The sequence below is a fragment of the Anopheles darlingi genome, chromosome X (genome assembly GCF_943734745.1).
Source record: "Anopheles darlingi chromosome X, idAnoDarlMG_H_01, whole genome shotgun sequence".
In the NCBI taxonomy this organism is placed as follows: Eukaryota; Metazoa; Arthropoda; class Insecta; order Diptera; family Culicidae; genus Anopheles; species Anopheles darlingi.
Genome location: NC_064873.1, coordinates 6,312,003 through 6,328,321, shown reverse-complemented (window position 1 = coordinate 6,328,321; position 16,319 = coordinate 6,312,003). Strand labels below are relative to the sequence as shown.

The 16,319-nt window shown below is 47.7% G+C and overlaps 4 protein-coding genes across 6 annotated transcripts; 1 reads left to right on the top strand and 3 right to left on the bottom strand.

The window, feature by feature from the left end:
* Window positions 1-4,415: 4,415 nt before the first annotated feature.
* Window positions 4,416-5,505, top strand: LOC125959324 (uncharacterized). Its single transcript, XM_049692145.1, has 3 exons — window positions 4,416-4,649; window positions 4,710-4,856; window positions 4,928-5,505. The coding sequence occupies exons 1-3, from the start codon at window positions 4,605-4,607 to the stop codon at window positions 5,186-5,188; spliced, it is 453 nt and encodes a 150-aa protein (XP_049548102.1). The 5' UTR covers window positions 4,416-4,604; the 3' UTR covers window positions 5,189-5,505.
* Window positions 5,506-5,792: 287 nt separating this feature from the next.
* Window positions 5,793-9,150, bottom strand: LOC125959191 (protein halfway). Its single transcript, XM_049692005.1, has 4 exons — window positions 8,773-9,150; window positions 7,144-8,707; window positions 6,720-7,056; window positions 5,793-6,643 (listed from the first exon to the last, which is right to left on the bottom strand). Exons 2-4 carry the CDS (start codon window positions 8,172-8,174, stop codon window positions 6,101-6,103), a joined length of 1,911 nt encoding a protein of 636 aa, XP_049547962.1. The 5' UTR covers window positions 8,175-8,707; window positions 8,773-9,150; the 3' UTR covers window positions 5,793-6,100.
* A 300-nt stretch (window positions 9,151-9,450) lies between these two features.
* LOC125959219 (XK-related protein 9) lies at window positions 9,451-11,116 on the bottom strand. 2 transcript variants are annotated; one of them, XM_049692042.1, is made up of 2 exons: window positions 11,034-11,116; window positions 9,451-10,959 (listed from the first exon to the last, which is right to left on the bottom strand). In XM_049692042.1, exon 2 carries the CDS (start codon window positions 10,953-10,955, stop codon window positions 9,732-9,734), a length of 1,224 nt encoding a protein of 407 aa, XP_049547999.1. In that variant the 5' UTR covers window positions 10,956-10,959; window positions 11,034-11,116; the 3' UTR covers window positions 9,451-9,731. The 2 variants fall into 2 exon arrangements, with proteins under 2 accessions (XP_049547999.1, XP_049547992.1); XM_049692035.1 differs by having other exon boundaries at window positions 9,451-10,984; window positions 11,034-11,099.
* A 226-nt stretch (window positions 11,117-11,342) lies between these two features.
* Window positions 11,343-16,234, bottom strand: LOC125959119 (ribonuclease 3-like). Of its 2 annotated transcripts, none has more exons than XM_049691915.1 (4): window positions 16,017-16,234; window positions 15,276-15,961; window positions 14,595-15,181; window positions 11,343-14,523 (listed from the first exon to the last, which is right to left on the bottom strand). In XM_049691915.1, exons 2-4 carry the CDS (start codon window positions 15,798-15,800, stop codon window positions 11,466-11,468), a joined length of 4,170 nt encoding a protein of 1,389 aa, XP_049547872.1. In that variant the 5' UTR covers window positions 15,801-15,961; window positions 16,017-16,234; the 3' UTR covers window positions 11,343-11,465. The 2 variants fall into 2 exon arrangements, with proteins under 2 accessions (XP_049547872.1, XP_049547881.1); XM_049691924.1 differs by having other exon boundaries at window positions 15,276-15,847.
* Between the last annotated feature and the right edge of the window lie 85 nt (window positions 16,235-16,319).

The window sequence follows — 16,319 nt, the reverse complement described above, 5'->3', positions numbered from 1 at the left end:
AAAACTACTTGTTTTGTTTGATTTGGTTGAATTAAGTTATTTGGAAATAATAAAAAACAAATCGTTTCAAGTTTGATAAAAAATACGAAAAGACTTTTTCGACCACCCAATATATATATGAGAGCCAAATAATATGTGTAGCCACCCACCCATTCCCCTCCCCAAAAAACCATGACACCATGGCACTGATCGACGTATAGCCGACATAATAAACGCTTATTTGATTGCGGCGCGTGCCATCGTTTTATCAACGCAAACTGTACACAAAGATACAGTAACCGTAGAGAAGGGGGTTGTGGTGGGGGGTGGTATGTCTACGGCACACTCTCATCCCCTAGCACCATCGGTCCCTTTCTATGGGCCGAGCGGGGGAGATCAGCTGAAGCTCGATGGCCATGCCATCGGTCACGGCATCTCATCTATCGTTCGTTGTGATGGTGTGTAAACAGATTTTTGAACCGAGGCCGGCTCGCTGTTCATTGGTGCTGGCGCTCGGAGTTTGGCCAATGTATTATGAGTCGATAATTTCTTTTTTTTCTTCTTTTTTCCATTTTCTTCTTCTATTTTCTCCCTTTTCTTATTCACTTTTCTTCTTCTACAATTACTATTTCTTCCTTTTAATCTTCTTCTCCTTTTTTATTCTCGCTCGTTGTCCCCGCGACGGTTTATCCCCCATGGCGACGCAGACAGCGAGTCCCTACGGCGTCTATCGGAATCGGTTTGGACATTATACGCATTGTATCATTCCATCATCTTATTTCCACTCCGTTTTGCGCCAAAAAATAATTTTAAAAGCCTTTCCTCCCTCCTTTCTTTCATTTCTCTCCAGGCGACTGGTGGAAAGGGAAAGGGACGAAAGCGTGGGTTGAGCATGCAGAGTTGAGTGGCCAAGATTGCTGGTCAATCGTGGTAGGGTCTTCGGTAAGTTTTCCCTTTCCTTTTCTTTTGCCTTTTTTTTAATGGCTGCATTTCCCGCATTTCATCGGTGGAGTGGGACCGGAAGGGCAATTGATTCCCGATTAGCATTCCCACCGGGTTCGGTCCAAGCCGACAGGGGCTAGAGGGCGAGCTAACTACTCCGTCGCCGCCCGGGAACAGGACATTCAAAACTATAAAAGATTCATCATAAATCAATCCGGGCGCTCACTGGGTGGGAGGGATTGGGAGAGGAATATCAAGAGGAAGAGCAGGGAAGGACCCCTCCATCGGCGCCGATCGAATGTTTGCTCGCCAATCTTGCTCCTGGTGGACGCGGGCCACAAGGAACACGCAAATGGGAATGCGAAACGGAAATGGAGCGTAAACAGAAGCCGGAACTGTATATGTGTGTGTTTGTGTGTGTGTGTGCCATGGCTTAAAAGCCTTTAAAATGCGACTCGCCGCGCTTCACCGCTCGATCGATCCCGCTGGTATCGGTCGTGGGCGGAGTGACAGGAGAGAAGATGAGAAGAGAGAAGAGAAATGAGAGTTAATGTCCTTCGTACTTTCGCTACCGAAAAGGACCGCGCGCCCATGTGAGTATGTGTGTGTGTGGAAAAAACCAATCTCGGCTGATCGGACGAGATGAAAAACAGCACTACTGGAGAAAATCCCGCCAAAAAGCTGGCCACATCCACCAAAGGGAAACCAAAAGCAAATGTCAATGTCACTGTGTGGTTCGCGTGTTTCTATTTCGTTCTTTGCTTACTCCCTCTTCCTCATTGCTTGTTGCTACCCTTTCTCCGTGTGCGCCTTTCTCTGATCCCCATTACCTTCCACACACCCCCTCCCCTTTCCTTCCTCCCTTTACCCTTAGATTTGTTCCACTTCTTTTCGTTGGATCGAAAAGTTTTTTTTTACCCAATTGGGTCTCGTCGTGTGTACTTTTCCGACTTTTCCGGCTTTTCCTAGAAACAGAAAGAACGGAGAGAGAGAGTGAGAGAGAGAGTGAGAGAGAGTGAGAGAGATAGAGAGAAGGTAGGGGCGGAAAATGTGGCACTTTTCATCACTTGTTTTTCTTCATCTGTCTTTCTTTTCCTCCTGCTGCTGCTCGTGCTCTGATTCTGTTTTTTGTTGTTTTTCTTGTGCCCCCCCTCCCCGTTCTTGTCCGTGCCTCGTTGTCTGAAGTTTCCTTTCATCTCGCGCTCGTTCTTCGCGCCAGGCCGCACCCCCAAAAGCGGGTCGTCGTAAAAAAAAAAGGGAAGAGGAGAAGGTGGCTAGCCAATTCGGCTTCCGTAAATCGATTTCCGCTATCGTAATCATGTCCATCTGTTAGTGGATGGGGAGGAGGAGGTTGGCAGAGTGAGGCGGTTGGTTTTCCACGATTTTCTTTTCCTCGCCAAGCCAGCAAAGGCGACCAGTGGCCTTTCCCCATTGTGTGTATGTATGTGTGAAAATGTTTTTTTCTTTTCCTCCTGTCCCTTTACCTCCTTCCGATCGCTCCTATCTCTCTCTCTCTCTCTCTCTCTCTCTCTCTCTCTCTCTCTCTCTCTCTCTCTCTCTCTCTCTCTCTCTCACTCTCTTTCTCTCTCTCTCTTTCGCTCTCTATTGCGTTTGGATATAACTTTTTGTTTACGTTCTGTTTGATTTGCACAGACGACAATTTATCCTGGTCACGTGGAACCTTTGGGCCTTCTTCGTTGGCCATCCCAACCGCCTGCCTTTTAGCCGACAGCAACACTACCGGACCGGAAGGGTGGAGGGCGATGGATGGATTATAAAAATTACGATCCGGAGAATGGGCCGAGTGGACGACCGTCGGTTGATTGCTGCGGCGACAAGCGTGAGCACGTGTCCCCTCCCCCCTACCGGCTAGCTCCGCCGACAACGACGACATCACGATCACAATGATGTAGATGATGATGATGATGATGATGTTTTAGATAAGGATCTATCATTTGCCATCCGGCCGCACAACGCGCACCGCCGGCTAGGGGTAGGGTTGCGCTTTTAGAACCCCCCCTCCCTAGACACCCTCTCCCTTTTTCTCACTCAGCACACACACACACACACACCCAAGGTACAGTACCCTCTTTAAAAGATTGTTTCCATTTGTTTTTCCCGGGTTTTTTTTTTAAATTGTCTCGTTTTTTAACTGCTCTTTTCTCTTTCTCTTTCTCTCGCACTCTCTTTTTCTTTCTCTCTCTCTCTCTCTCTCTCTCTCTCTCTCTCTCTCTCTCTCTCTTTCTCTCTCTCTCTCTTTCTCTCTCTCTCTCTCTCTCTCTCTCTCTCTGCATCTCTGTTTGATTTATGATTTTTATACTGGCCACTTACTGTCGCAATAGGGTGCGCGTGAGGTGCACCGAGGCAAGTTGATGGATTGGATAAGTTGGTTACCGATCGCCAGGAGGAGAAGGAGGGTGGGTTGCGCCCATCCCAGTCGGTACTGATTTGCGGCATGGATTGCAGAGCAATCATTGCAAATGAATCGTAATGAAGCCCGAGCGATAAGAGGGAGCGATTAGGCAGCGAGCTGGCTAAAAAAATACACACACATGCACACACACGCACACACAAACAGACACAGAAAAACGCGCATAATGGATCGTAAAGGTGGGCCACGCTGTGCGTGAGCATACTGATCGGATTACAACAAACGCGGGAAAAAATAAAACGGACGTATGACGCGAGCGAGTGCCGCGGCTACAGTTTTGCTTAACGCGATTGCATCCCGCCCCAGGATGCATATTTTCCAAATTTCCCAACAGATTGGTGTGTAAGCGCTAGCTGACAAAAATCCGATAATAAGTTTTTCACCTTGGCTGGTTGCATCGCCTCTTTTGATGGTTCAAGTAGTTCTGTCGATGCCACAATAAAACTCTCTCATTAAGTGGTCCATTATAAATTCAATATTATTGGTCAATGCTGCGTGTTTTACAACAAACGGGGACAAACGGGGATCGGGAAATGTCTTTTTTGTATCGACGAACTTTTTATATCGTTTTGTCATGGCTTTCATTCAGCGAAAATTTGCGAACTAATTTAAAAATAAACTTACTCTCAAAAACCTCTCACATAAGCCAAATCTATAAATAATTGTGGCTCTTTTGTGGGAAAATAAAAAAAAGGGGAGGCTTAGTTGAAGATTAGTACAGCCTTTAAGAAAACCCAGAACACACCATCTGCTCTATTACGAGTTTTAGTTTGCAACCCTGTGAGCCAAAGAGCGATTTAAATAGCAACAAGGGACATCTCGTTTTCTTTGCTCGCGCTTCTCTCGGGATGAGTGGCCAGGGCCAAAAATCAAATGGACGCAATTTTACGCGGTTCTGCTTCGAGAGTGTGGATATAGGAAGTTCGAAAAGCTGGCATTCCTGCAGTTTCCCGGGCAAATGTTCTGCTCGAAAATTGTGTGATATCGCTTAAAATCGAGCAGCGTTAGGCAAGCGCCGCATGACGCATGGACGCATCCGCATCCAGTCTACCGGAGCCCTAAGCCTGCGACGAAACTCCCCAAACTCACCAACTCGGTACTGTCGTCGTTCCCAGATCAAAGCAAAGCCGGAACGAGGAATCCGTACAAGTGGCTAGCTGAATGCGCCTGCTTGAAAGATCAATCCGAACGCGGCGGTTATTAGTTGAGTTTCATAAACCGAATCCGGAACAAACGGCCATCGGAGATCGTTATGGATGTGCAGAGAGCTCTCAACACTTCGCATACGCGCATGAAGGTGATAAGGACATCGAATCATCGGTAGAACATTCTAATTCTATCGTTTCCTCTTCTGCAGCTTGTGGCGTTCGTACACTTCATCCTGATCGTGCTGGCACTGGAGGGAGCATGGTTGCCGTCCGCTTATCTGTTCTACAATACCCTGTTCATCATAGCGCTGTTCTGGGCCATACACTGTCGCGAATCAACGGATGCCGTACAGATCGTGCGTACAGGATGCAGATGAAGTTTTGGGGGGGAGGCGATAAGCGGTTCTAATGATGCTAACCTTTCCAGACCGCTGTTATCAACGCCGCCAGCTTCATGTTCGATCTGATAGGCATCATCTTTCACTTTCCTGCGCACGGCATCTTCTCGGCGGTGTGTGCCATCCTCAACCTAGTCCTGCGGCCGTTTAGCACACTGATCCTGCAGCGGGAGCTATCGGATCGTGGCGGTAGCTTCGACTTCACCGGGAGCGGTAACCGTGTTGGTGAGGGCGGGATGGCGTACGAAGATATTGATGCACCCCACCTGCAGACACCTTCGCGGGCCTAGGAGGAAAAGGCACGAGCAGTCCACCGTCTCTACGAAAAATGCTCGATATATTGTATAACGTACTGATGCCAATTAACAAACCGGTGAGGATTTTATAGTTTTCACGAGGCTAGGCAAACCAACCAAACCTTGGAGCGCACCGGACTAGTATAAGTAATGAGCGACCGATCTGATTTTAACACAGTTTTAACAATAGTCACTAACCAACATTAATCTCATTATGAAATCTCGCTAGTTTTAGCTATCTTTGGAATCATCCTAGCTTGAAACCATTATCTCGATTTACCAAAACCCATTCACACAGAAACGCTGATTGAGGATATTTTTTATTTTTTATATTGTTCACTAAACGGTGTAGTTTGGTTACAACAAAGCTTAAAATACATTGTATATGTGTTCATCACTATATCTGTTTTCGAAAGCGCGAACGAATGCTACGATTCATCATCATTTCTACTTCAAGTGCATCCAGGTATCTCAAAAGCTCTGAATTGGATTCTGATGTAGCAAGTGAGAACTTTTGCGGCTTCTGTTTTAACACTCTAAACTTGTGCATTGAAATGCGTGTATGTTTTGTAAAAAATGTTAAACCTAGACAGTTATATTGGTACATTAAAATTTGTTATGATTTTTATATAATGATGTATAGTAATTTATTGTGCTTCGCGCACATCAATATGAAGTAAGACATATGAAAGTTTGGGACGTCGTGGAAGTTACGAAAGTTAGAAATATCACAATTCTCATACTGCATCGCACGCCAGCTCTTGAGGAACGATGCTATTATCGTATGAACATCCATGCTGCTTAGCTCTAGCCCTGCTTTAAGCTTGTGTTATTGATCGCCGAACAACATCACTATTACGTCATCTAAATCTTCATGAAACTATATTATTAACCAGATCATCGTGATTACTCGCACAAGCAGTCACACGGTAGCTTCGGCATCTTATTGGCTGGCCATGGCAAATAGCCGGCCGATTTAAAGATCCAATAATCATACGATACTTTACAGACAAGGGCAATCAGCAGCATGATCTCGGCTGCTATCAAGTAATAGATGTAATCGGTCCAGTCATGCTGTGATTGGCACAGCTTGCTCTCCTGGATGGTGACGAGCTGTTGCAGGCTGGTATCACCCTCGCAGAATATATTTTCATGATCAGGCACCTGCGCCTTTCGACTGAGCAACCAATTCTTGAAACCTTTCGCTGCATTGCAGTCGCAAGTCATCGGATTACCTTCGAGAAAAATGTACGAGCCGAGATCCAGCGACTTGGTGAAGATGTACGATTGCACTGTCTTCAGCTTGTTGCGGCGAATCGAAAATAGCGTAAAACGCGAGATAAAGTCCATCCCCTCGAGATCACTCAGTGAGCCGATCTGATTGTCATCGGCATGTAACCGTAGCAGCGATTCATAAGGTGCGCTATTCAGCGCCTCGAGACTGGTAATCTGTGGGAGAGGAGGGCATTCCAAACGGGTTAATCGCAGAGCTCGAGAGCATAACATATAACATAATTCTACTTACATTATTGCTAGATACGTTGAGAGTAACCGTGCCAGATGGTAGCTTTTCGGGGAATTTCGTTAATCCGAGCCCGCTACAGTCAACCCGGGCCGTTATGGTTTTGCGCTCTGTATTGTTGAGATCGAAGTTCAAACGATCAAGCTCACAGGTGCAGTTTTCGGGGCACTCATCTTGGACGCGCTGCATCATCTCTAGCTGATGTAGCTGTAGACTGTCGGTTGTGTTGAACCAATTAAAGGTGCGGTTCGTAAGGCAGAACGTCGACTCTGGATCCTTGAACTTGACGCCGCTTTTAAGCGATTCGAGCAGCGACTTACACAGCATACCGACGTTACCGCTACGAATAGGGCAAATCAAAGGGAATTAACGTTATGGCCCATTAGTGCAGCTTTGGAGCAGGTAAAAACTATAAGATGTAACTCACCGAATGTCTAGGCGAAACTTGCCATTGGTGGACGGAATAGTGGAAAGGTTGTTGAACGATAAATCCAGCATGGTGAGATGACGAAGCTCGCGGAATGCCCGAGGTTCCAGCTCGCTGATGTTATTGTTTGAGATGTTGACGCACACGGGCGAGGAGAAGCGTGCGAAGGAGGTGCTGATACGCTGTATCTTCCCATCTGTAATGGCCAAGGAGTGCAGCGTTCGGAGGTAGCGATTTGACACGTTGAGTGCCAGTTCGCGTACGGTCACGTTTCGCATGTGCAAGTACTTCCAGTTGGCCGCCTCTGGCGCGTTCGTAACACATGCGATCGCCTTGTTGATGTCCGTTACATTACAACAGTAAAGAGCACCAGGGACAGCGGGATCGATATTGCATTCGCAATCGCTACGCCGTTCGTTGCAGAGCGATGGTAGTGCATGGTAACATTCAATCGTCGGTAGCACGGGCATCCGAAATGTGGTGGACGATGTCTGTGGTCCCGTCTCGGCCGGCGCTACCGTAGCAGGTGTTGTGGGCTGGGTAGTTGTAATACTAGTGGTTGCACTGCTAACGCCACTGCTGCCACCGCTGCTCATAGTGCTAGTGGTTGTGGTTTCAACGATGGTGCTGTTCGTTATACTCGTGACTAGTTGAGATGTAAGCGTTGTTGCTACAATTGGTATCGCTATGATCGGTACTGTTTCTGTAGTAGCTGCTGTAGTTGCTAGATATGAGCTATCGGTAGGCGTTGGAGATCCATTGTCGTGAATTTCATACGTCGGAATAGTTCCCACCGATACATTAACGTGTGGTTCCGTGCCTGCAGCTTCAACCCGCTCAAGCGCTGCTTCCTTTGGGTTGTCCCAATTGGAGCCATTCTGAGCTGGGGCTGTAACGTTCATATACAGAACGTTCTCCCCAAACAAGTTATCACCTGCAATGCGCCCTGCTGCCAGGGACACAACAGCAGTCAACACTACCAACAACAATTCAGTCTTTTTATAAAAGTACACTTTGCGAAAAGGCTGCATTGGGAAAAAGCAACCGTTCAGTGATTAATTTCAATTGTTTCAATATTTTACAGAGTAATCAGCGTTACTCTCATGAAGCTCTGAGTCCGATTAAGACAAGTTGAGATTGTTATCTGGCGTTAGATCGAATTGTCTCTGAATTAGAATTACGTTAATTTTTAGTGCCACAAAATGAGAAGGAACCTGAGCATGATTCTTCAACCCAGCATAATTTTCTCGATATCTGTTACAAATTTGTGAGAACAAGGAGTTGTAACATCAAAAGCAATACATGACCGTATCAAGCCACAGCGCAACAAGTGCCAGCTTCGGATCGAATCTTCCTAATGGTACCGCCAACGTTCGTCGTCAACAGATTCTCGCTATTGGGCATGCGACAGCGACTGCATGACTAACAGTAGCAATGCCGCGAGTTAAAAATAGTCGTTCCCTCTTATCTAGGCATTGAAGGTGCTTGAATCAATAGCGATGCTAATGCTACGCTTGCGTTAGACACCCCGCAACGAAGCTCCGAATACACAATGCGCCAAGTGCTGAAATAGTACACAATAAGCAAAAAGTAGCAATGCTCTAACCATTCGGGCAAACATTCACTTACGTTTTCACGATGGTACCTTTGCATTTCCAATTAGCTAGTAACTACCAATGATCACACTTCTTCCGCAAAATGGTCTAGTTGATGCCGAGAACGAAAAGTTTCACACCAAACAAGGGTCACCTCCTCCTTCCCCTATCAACCTGTTTCGATCGAGTTTGACAGATCGCCGCGGAGAACAAGAGCAGCACGATCAGATTGTCACTTTCACTCCTCCTGCTCTTGGATCAAGTGTGTCGAAAGATCAGCTGAACTCTTCACACGGTGAGCTTGACCAACCAATTCATCGATATAATGCGACAAGAAGTTCCTACGACCTACGGACGAACGTGCTGGCCTTTGCTCTACCAGTGAATAATCCAGGGAAAACAATGAACGGTTTGATAAACATAGCATGAAAAGTAACGGTAGCCGCACCCAGTTCAAATGTTCTTCGATGGTGCGCGTAAACGGTCGGCAAACAAACGACGAGCGACTAACCCATTTGATGATGGCAATTATCCTAGATAGCAGTAAATTATACCCTTGACACCAGCGTGCGTTGTTTTCCCCCAAAGAAAGGTTCATAATCCGACCTACCTGTAGTGAAGAGTGTATAACACATTTCGTTATTCAACTTTTAATATTTCCATTTAAGTTCGCACAAAACATTTAGACGATAGAAAAAAAAAATTATGGGAATTACACTTAATGAGTTTATTTAGATGCTTTTGAAAGAAATATAAATTAGATTCAGTTTTGGTACATCCGGTGAATGTTTGCCGTTAATATGAGATTCTTTGAGTGCCTGTGCTTTAGTGGCTGTTTACCAATACGCTTCCTTAACATTCAAAACGAACCTGTGTTTAAATTAATGAATACAAATCACCCACTAATAACATGAAAGTAGCCTCACTGATGGCAAATTAGAAAGAAAATACTTTCCACGTTTCGATTTTGGTACCGAGCAAAAACCAATCGATCTACTCGCTAGCAGTGTTCTTGTTTTCCAATTGTCGCGATATGATATTGGGGTGGAAATATCGGTAGAAAATGCCCATCAAACTAATACCGATAATGAAAGTCACCGTGGGAAAACAGCACAGAACTGTGAACCAGAGGGTTGATTGCCGTATCGTTGCATTGCGGGTGTACATCCCATACAGGATACCGCAGGCGATGGTCTCCAGAAAGCACAGCGTATAGAAAAAACTATACCGCAACCTCGTTGAGCCCTCCTGCAGCGGAATGTAGTTAAAGATGAAGATTGAACCGAAGACACACGAAAGGAAGATACACTGCAATGTGGAATCGCCGCAAAAGCTTGGGCGCTCGTAGAAGTAGATCCAGATGGCCATGATGATGGCATGTACGCCGCATGCCAATGCCGTATGGTACGGGAAGACGCTGGCAATGGTCGCGATCGCAAGAACGCGTCCAATCGTCACCGCGTACTGCATCGCTATCTGTATGATCGTCCCCGACCACATGATGCGTCGTTTGTCAAGGCGCGCGAACCTAATGCACCGATAATGCGAGGCCATGCACCAGGCTATGCTGCCCATAGCGGTGATGATTGACAGCATTTGCAGTATAGAGACGGGGCCGTCCGTCAGTACGATTGTGAGTTGTAGAATTTTTTGTAATGTTACCTCGAGCAGGCATTCGAATATCCGTAGCAACGAAACGTCGCTATCCTCTAGCACGAGCTGCTCGTAAGAACGCTTTTGGGCATCCTGATCATCCCGCCTCTTAGCTTGGTAGCAGGCATATGAGAGCCTGAAGGAATGCCAGTATCGCCCTAAAAAGGGCAAGAAGAGAACGCAACACATGGTATGGCATTCACGAAGGCCGTCTTGCCGTTTTCGTCGCGTATCGTCGATATACATCAACAGGCTGAGTATGGCCGTGATTAGTGCGGGTGCAAGGACGCTGGCAACTGTGAGGCCAAGATAGGTTAGCCGCCCATTCTGATAATACTCGTAGGACAACATCACGGTAAGGGCAATGCTTACCAGCCGCATTACTATTGCAGCTCCCGCCAACACTACATCGCAGAGGTTCACATCCCACTCTGGTTCGTCTGCGCGCATCAGGTTGCCGATCTGCTGTCCCACAATCGCCGACAATTTCGCTCCATCCGTTGTTGACTGATCCAAACACTCAGCTTGCACATCGTTGGAACACACCGCACTCGTCGAAATCATAGAACTGTAGGGGAAAGTAATAAAAGAAACTGCAACTTGTATTGGCGAACGGATCGTTCGTTTTTCGCGTTTTGTTACCATATCAGGGAACCGTTATAGTTTAGCACACCAATTCGTTGTTGTTTCCGATGGTCTGTCACCCGGTCAACATTCTTCCCCTTCAGATGCTTTTCGCTTCAATTTGATTTTTGAGTGTGTGAGTGGAATGACTGAATTGGATTGGTGTGCGTGTCCCGCCGTAATTCCCGTACTCTGATACCTACCCCCATAGCATAGTTTAGAATAACGGAAATATAAAAACCATTCCATTTTTAAACGGAAACGAAACGGAAAACATATATGAAAAAGTATGTTTTATTTTACCTTCATAGCCAAGAAACAGAAGATAATTGATTTGTTTGACAACAAGCGTTTGTTAACTTAAAAGTTAACTTGTGTACATTCCAATAAATGTTTTCTTGAATTCGATTTTGGTTTCGTCCTTGGTTTGGACTCTGAAATTTTAAAAATTTACTCAGCCGAGTCCGATGATAGATCGTCCGTTCCTTCTATGATTCCGCAATTCTTCGGCGTAACAATCAGACCTCTTACTTCTTTCTTTTCGTTTTCAAAATCTGCCACTGCCTCAGCGGAACTGTTCGAGATATCCTCCAATCCAAGATCGTCGTCATCCGACACAGAATCATAGCGATTGTTCTCGGGAACCTGATGCTGCTCACTAGCAATCGGAATGAGCGACCCTACCACGTTCATAGTCAGTTCGTCAGGCGGCCTATCCTCGTCACGCGCGGAATCTAAGCGCTCACTTGCCGACCGTCGTTTTTTATCAATTGAAGACCGCTTGCGTTTTGATTTGATCGCTTTGGAATTGTTGCTAGAGGAACCGGAACCGGAATTGGAACTGCTATCATCGCTGTCGTTGCTGCTGCTACTGCTGCTGCTGCTACTACTACTGCTGCTGCTACTCCAGTTTTGACTGTTTCGATTAATCTGGTACTGCTTTGGAAGGGAATCAGAATCGGTCCCAAACATGGCTGCCTTTTTTCGGGCCCGCTGTCTTTCTTCAGTGTCTCCGTCTACAGGCTCGCTGTCAAACCCGTTCTGATTCAGTCGATCATCCCCATTATCCAGACACTTGCCAGCGCCTTTACTTCCATCGTTTCCCTTCATTTGCGTTACCGATCCACCAGTGCCCGGGGGCCGTGGCATTTTCTGGCGCCGCAGGCTCTGCGCAATGACGCGCTTCTGGTGATCGAGCTGCGGGAACAGATCTTTGGACTTTTCGAGAGCCTGTCTGGCTGCATTCATTTCTGCCTGCTGGATGCTGTGTCCGTTCGCACACGCCAACCGTTTGCCACGGAAGTAGACTGCCACCGAATAGACGCGCGTGTTCGTAGGACCGGTACACTCGATCACCTTGTAGAGCGGTATGTCCGGTTCTCCACCGTCCATAGTGCGGAGTGTTAGGCAGCATTGTTGCAGCTTCGACTTAGGATCATTCCAGTCTTGGTTCATGATGAAATCCTGCAACCGCGGGAACAGACAAACCTGGCAGAACTTCTCGCAGTACACTAACCCTTTGTCGACGTACAGTGCGCCAAGGAAAGCCTCCAGCAAATCGGCCCGATCCTTCGTTTTCAGTTCGGCCTTGGGATTCGAGTAGACAGCGTATTGGGTCATGCCCAGATCGTCGCATACTACCGCCTGCGTCCGGTTGTTGACCAGCGAGCTGCGCAGCAGCGACAGATGACCCTCGTGGTGCTCGGGAAAATGACGGTACAAGTACTCGGAGCAAATCAGTTGCAGCACCGTGTCGCCAAGGAACTCAAGTCGCTGATTTGAGCCGAGGGTCAGATTAGTGAAACCCATCGATCGATCGGTGAACGCGCGCGCTAGCAAGCGTATGTGACTAAACTTAACACCGATCGAGTCCTCGAAGCGTGTTAACGTTTTCAGCATCTCGAACGACTCAATATGATGTCGATCCCCATTCGGTTCTTGCTCTTGTAGTGGGTGCCGGGGATAGTTGGTCCAAATCTCATGCAGCTTCGGTTCGTCCGGGCCGAAAAGAGCGTAGGCGAACACACGGTCGGCCACAGCGATACCACCGTCTAACAGCAGTGCTCCCATAAGCGCTTCAAAGCAGTTCGCCAGGGCGTGACGAAGCTCGAGCTCGTGGCACAGATCTGATCCGTGCGCATACAGCATGAACTCCTCCAGATGCAACTTCTTGGCCAGCACGGCAAGGTGCTGGTTTTGCACGATCGCAGCCCGGTATGTAGCTAGCCCACCTTCTTCTAGATCGGGGAACATGTGAAACAGATGAATCGAAGTGATGAACTCGACGACAGCGTCACCAAGAAACTCGAGGCGCTCGTTGTGGGTTATGTTGCTATCGGTTTCGTGTTCCTTGCCGAACCGCGACATAATACTGATCAGTGTGTTGATACCACGCTTGCGAGTGTTCATATAATGAATCTTGCGGTCTCCGTATTCCGGCTGCCGGATACCACAGTTAGTGAGACTGTTGCGCGCGTGGTCCGGATTCGTGCCAAAGTTTTCCTTGTACGAGGGATGCGTGAGTGCCAACTGTAGCGTATAGCGATTGGTGAAGCGATAATCGATGTGCTTCTCGAGCATGTCCAGCGACCGATGGAAACGCAAGTGTCCAGTCAGCACTGGGATCAGCATTGCGTGCTGCACGATGTCACACATAATGCCGGTCCGACGAAAGGATTTGGCGCTGACCGCAATTGTGATGTTACGCTTCATGCGCCCCTGCATGCGCATCTCGAGCAGCCGGTTCTCCTTCGCCTCCAGCTTGCGCTTGTCCTCAAACGATGGCTTTGACATGTTAGCGACTAGATGCCGGTTCTTAATGTACTCTCGCCACGCCTTCTGATATTCGGGGTTGCCTGCGTAGCTTAGCTGCGGCGGCCGGATGCCAAAGTGCACTATCACGGGATGCAGACGCCCATTCGCATCCAATGCCGCTGCCTCCGGTACGTCACCATTGTTGCGATCAAGCTGATCGACCCGCACAGAACATGGCTTCATACCCGGGTTTGTCACAACCATCCCCTTTACGTAGTCGACGTAATCCTGCCATTCGCTCTGCTCCATCGCCATCATTTCACCTAGCAACTCCGGTTGTACGAGCGGCCCCGAGTTATCGAGCAGATATCGCAGAACTTCGCTCATCGCCAACACTTCCTTACCGTTGTCCGGTAAGTCACGCACAAAGCGTGGCAGAAAGTGATAGCAGGAACAAGAAGAGGACGTATCTGCTCCCGAGGGCTGCACATTGAAGTCAACAAGCTCAAGCAACTCACGGAATAGGTACTGCTCGAATAGGTCCAGCTCACGGATTGTAAAATTCTCAGGCATCGGCTCTTCAATATACAATATCGTGTACTCGATGTTAAACCGGATCACCTTGCAGGTCGGCAGCTCACCAATCGGCTGGTGCGATAGTAGTGAAAACCCTTCGAAAAGGAACTCGTGCTTATCGTGTTTGATGATAGTTGGTGTTTTGGTGAGAAAATTAGTTGGTGGCGAGATCGTGATGCTGCAAAGAACAACCCGAAATCAATTGAAAAATTAAAGAACTGAAATAAAGTAATGTGCTATCAACCTTACCGGTAATGGTGCAGTTTGTCGGCATTGTTGGAGTTCGGGATACACTTGGGGAAACCGTGCTCCCCGGGATATTTGCCGTGCCGGATCCCAGTGCGGCGCGACCGTGCCGAACAGCGACACAGTGGTCCGTCATTCATCTCGCCGGGATCGTTATACCACAAGTCGACGTGAAGACGCAACGGGTGCCGGATTTTAGCGGTTAGCTCCTCCATGCTGCATTCGTTCTCGTACTCCAACTCGTCCTCATCCGATGTTTCCGACGAGGACGAGCACTTGTCGTGCTTGTGACGACACATTTTCATCTTACGGCGACGAGGTGGCGGCTCGTACGTCGACTGAGTTGCCTTCACTCGGGCGGCCCTCTGCACAAGTTGTTGATCGAATAGCTGGCAGAGCTTGTCGAGCCGTACCGTTGATTCGACGATACGGTCCGAAACGCGCTTGTAGTATTGCTCGGCTGGAGACGACCGCACCCACCCAGTGTGTTCCTCATCGTTAGTCATTTCCGCCAACTGTCTGGCAATATCCTCCGACGTTTCGCAGAAATTACGGCGCCACTTGGAAAGAATTCGAGCACGCTCCGTATCCTGCAAAGACACCAAGGACAGATGGAAAAGCACAGTGCAATTTCCTGTTTTTACTAAAATCCATGATCACTTAGTTTATCGAATACTAACATACCACTTTAAAGCGAGAAATGCGTGCCACATGAGTGCCGAAGTTAGGAGTACTGGGAGGAGCTACCGAAGCAGAATGGCCCGGGTAGGAAGAGGGTCGTTTGGCACGTATGCCAGGAAACATTCTATCCCCAGCACCCGCCGCATACGCCGAGCGCCTATACGGTTCCAGATGAGTCCGTGCACCCGGTGGTGTTGAATGTGGTACGCCTTGCGGAAGGGAATAATTTCGTCCGGCGGAGTGGAACTCCCCTGACGGTCCGGCCGATGCGACACTCGAAGGTCCGTTGCGTCTGAAGTTTGGTGGTGGTTGAGGATAGACATTGCGATACCGTTCGTTTTGCGAATCAGGCTGGTATGGTGGATACGGCCGATGCGGAATATTAGAGTAGCTTTCGGCTCCGTAACCCTGGCATAGAGGAGGTCTTGTAGAGTTATTAGATGCTCCACTGTACGATGGTCGTCGAGGCACCGCCCTATAGCTACGATTATTGCGATGTGCGTCGGAATGATGTGGAGGTTGACTCATCGTGATGTTTCAGATGGTGCTTTGCACAGGGGCATTTATCTAACAACCTTGAAATAGTAATTTTAACAGTACACTTTGAGCAAGTCTATCAATTCAATTACAACATTGGGAAGTGAATAATACAGTCCGTAAATGCATTTGCAGGACTGCCGTGAAGATGCCTGAAAGGAAAATGTGATCGTTAATGCTAATAAAGATCTGACCACGAATGCGAACCTTCAATCTTGCCGGAGCCGACACCGATCAACGGTGTTTTCCGATGATTTCCTTCCGAGACATTCTGACGGCGGCCGCAGATGAGCAAAACGTTTACAGTTGATTGCTAATTGGTTGATTGAATCTAGCAGCGTTGTAAAAATAATATTTAAACTCCTTTTGCGAGATTTGAGTTTGCTCTTACTGCGAACGGATTAATCCAACAAAAATAAGAGCTCTTCTCTTCATGCAGCGAATGACACACCCGCTGAATTGGATAAAATCGAGCCACATGAAGCGTAAAAGCAAAATATAAAGGCCGTG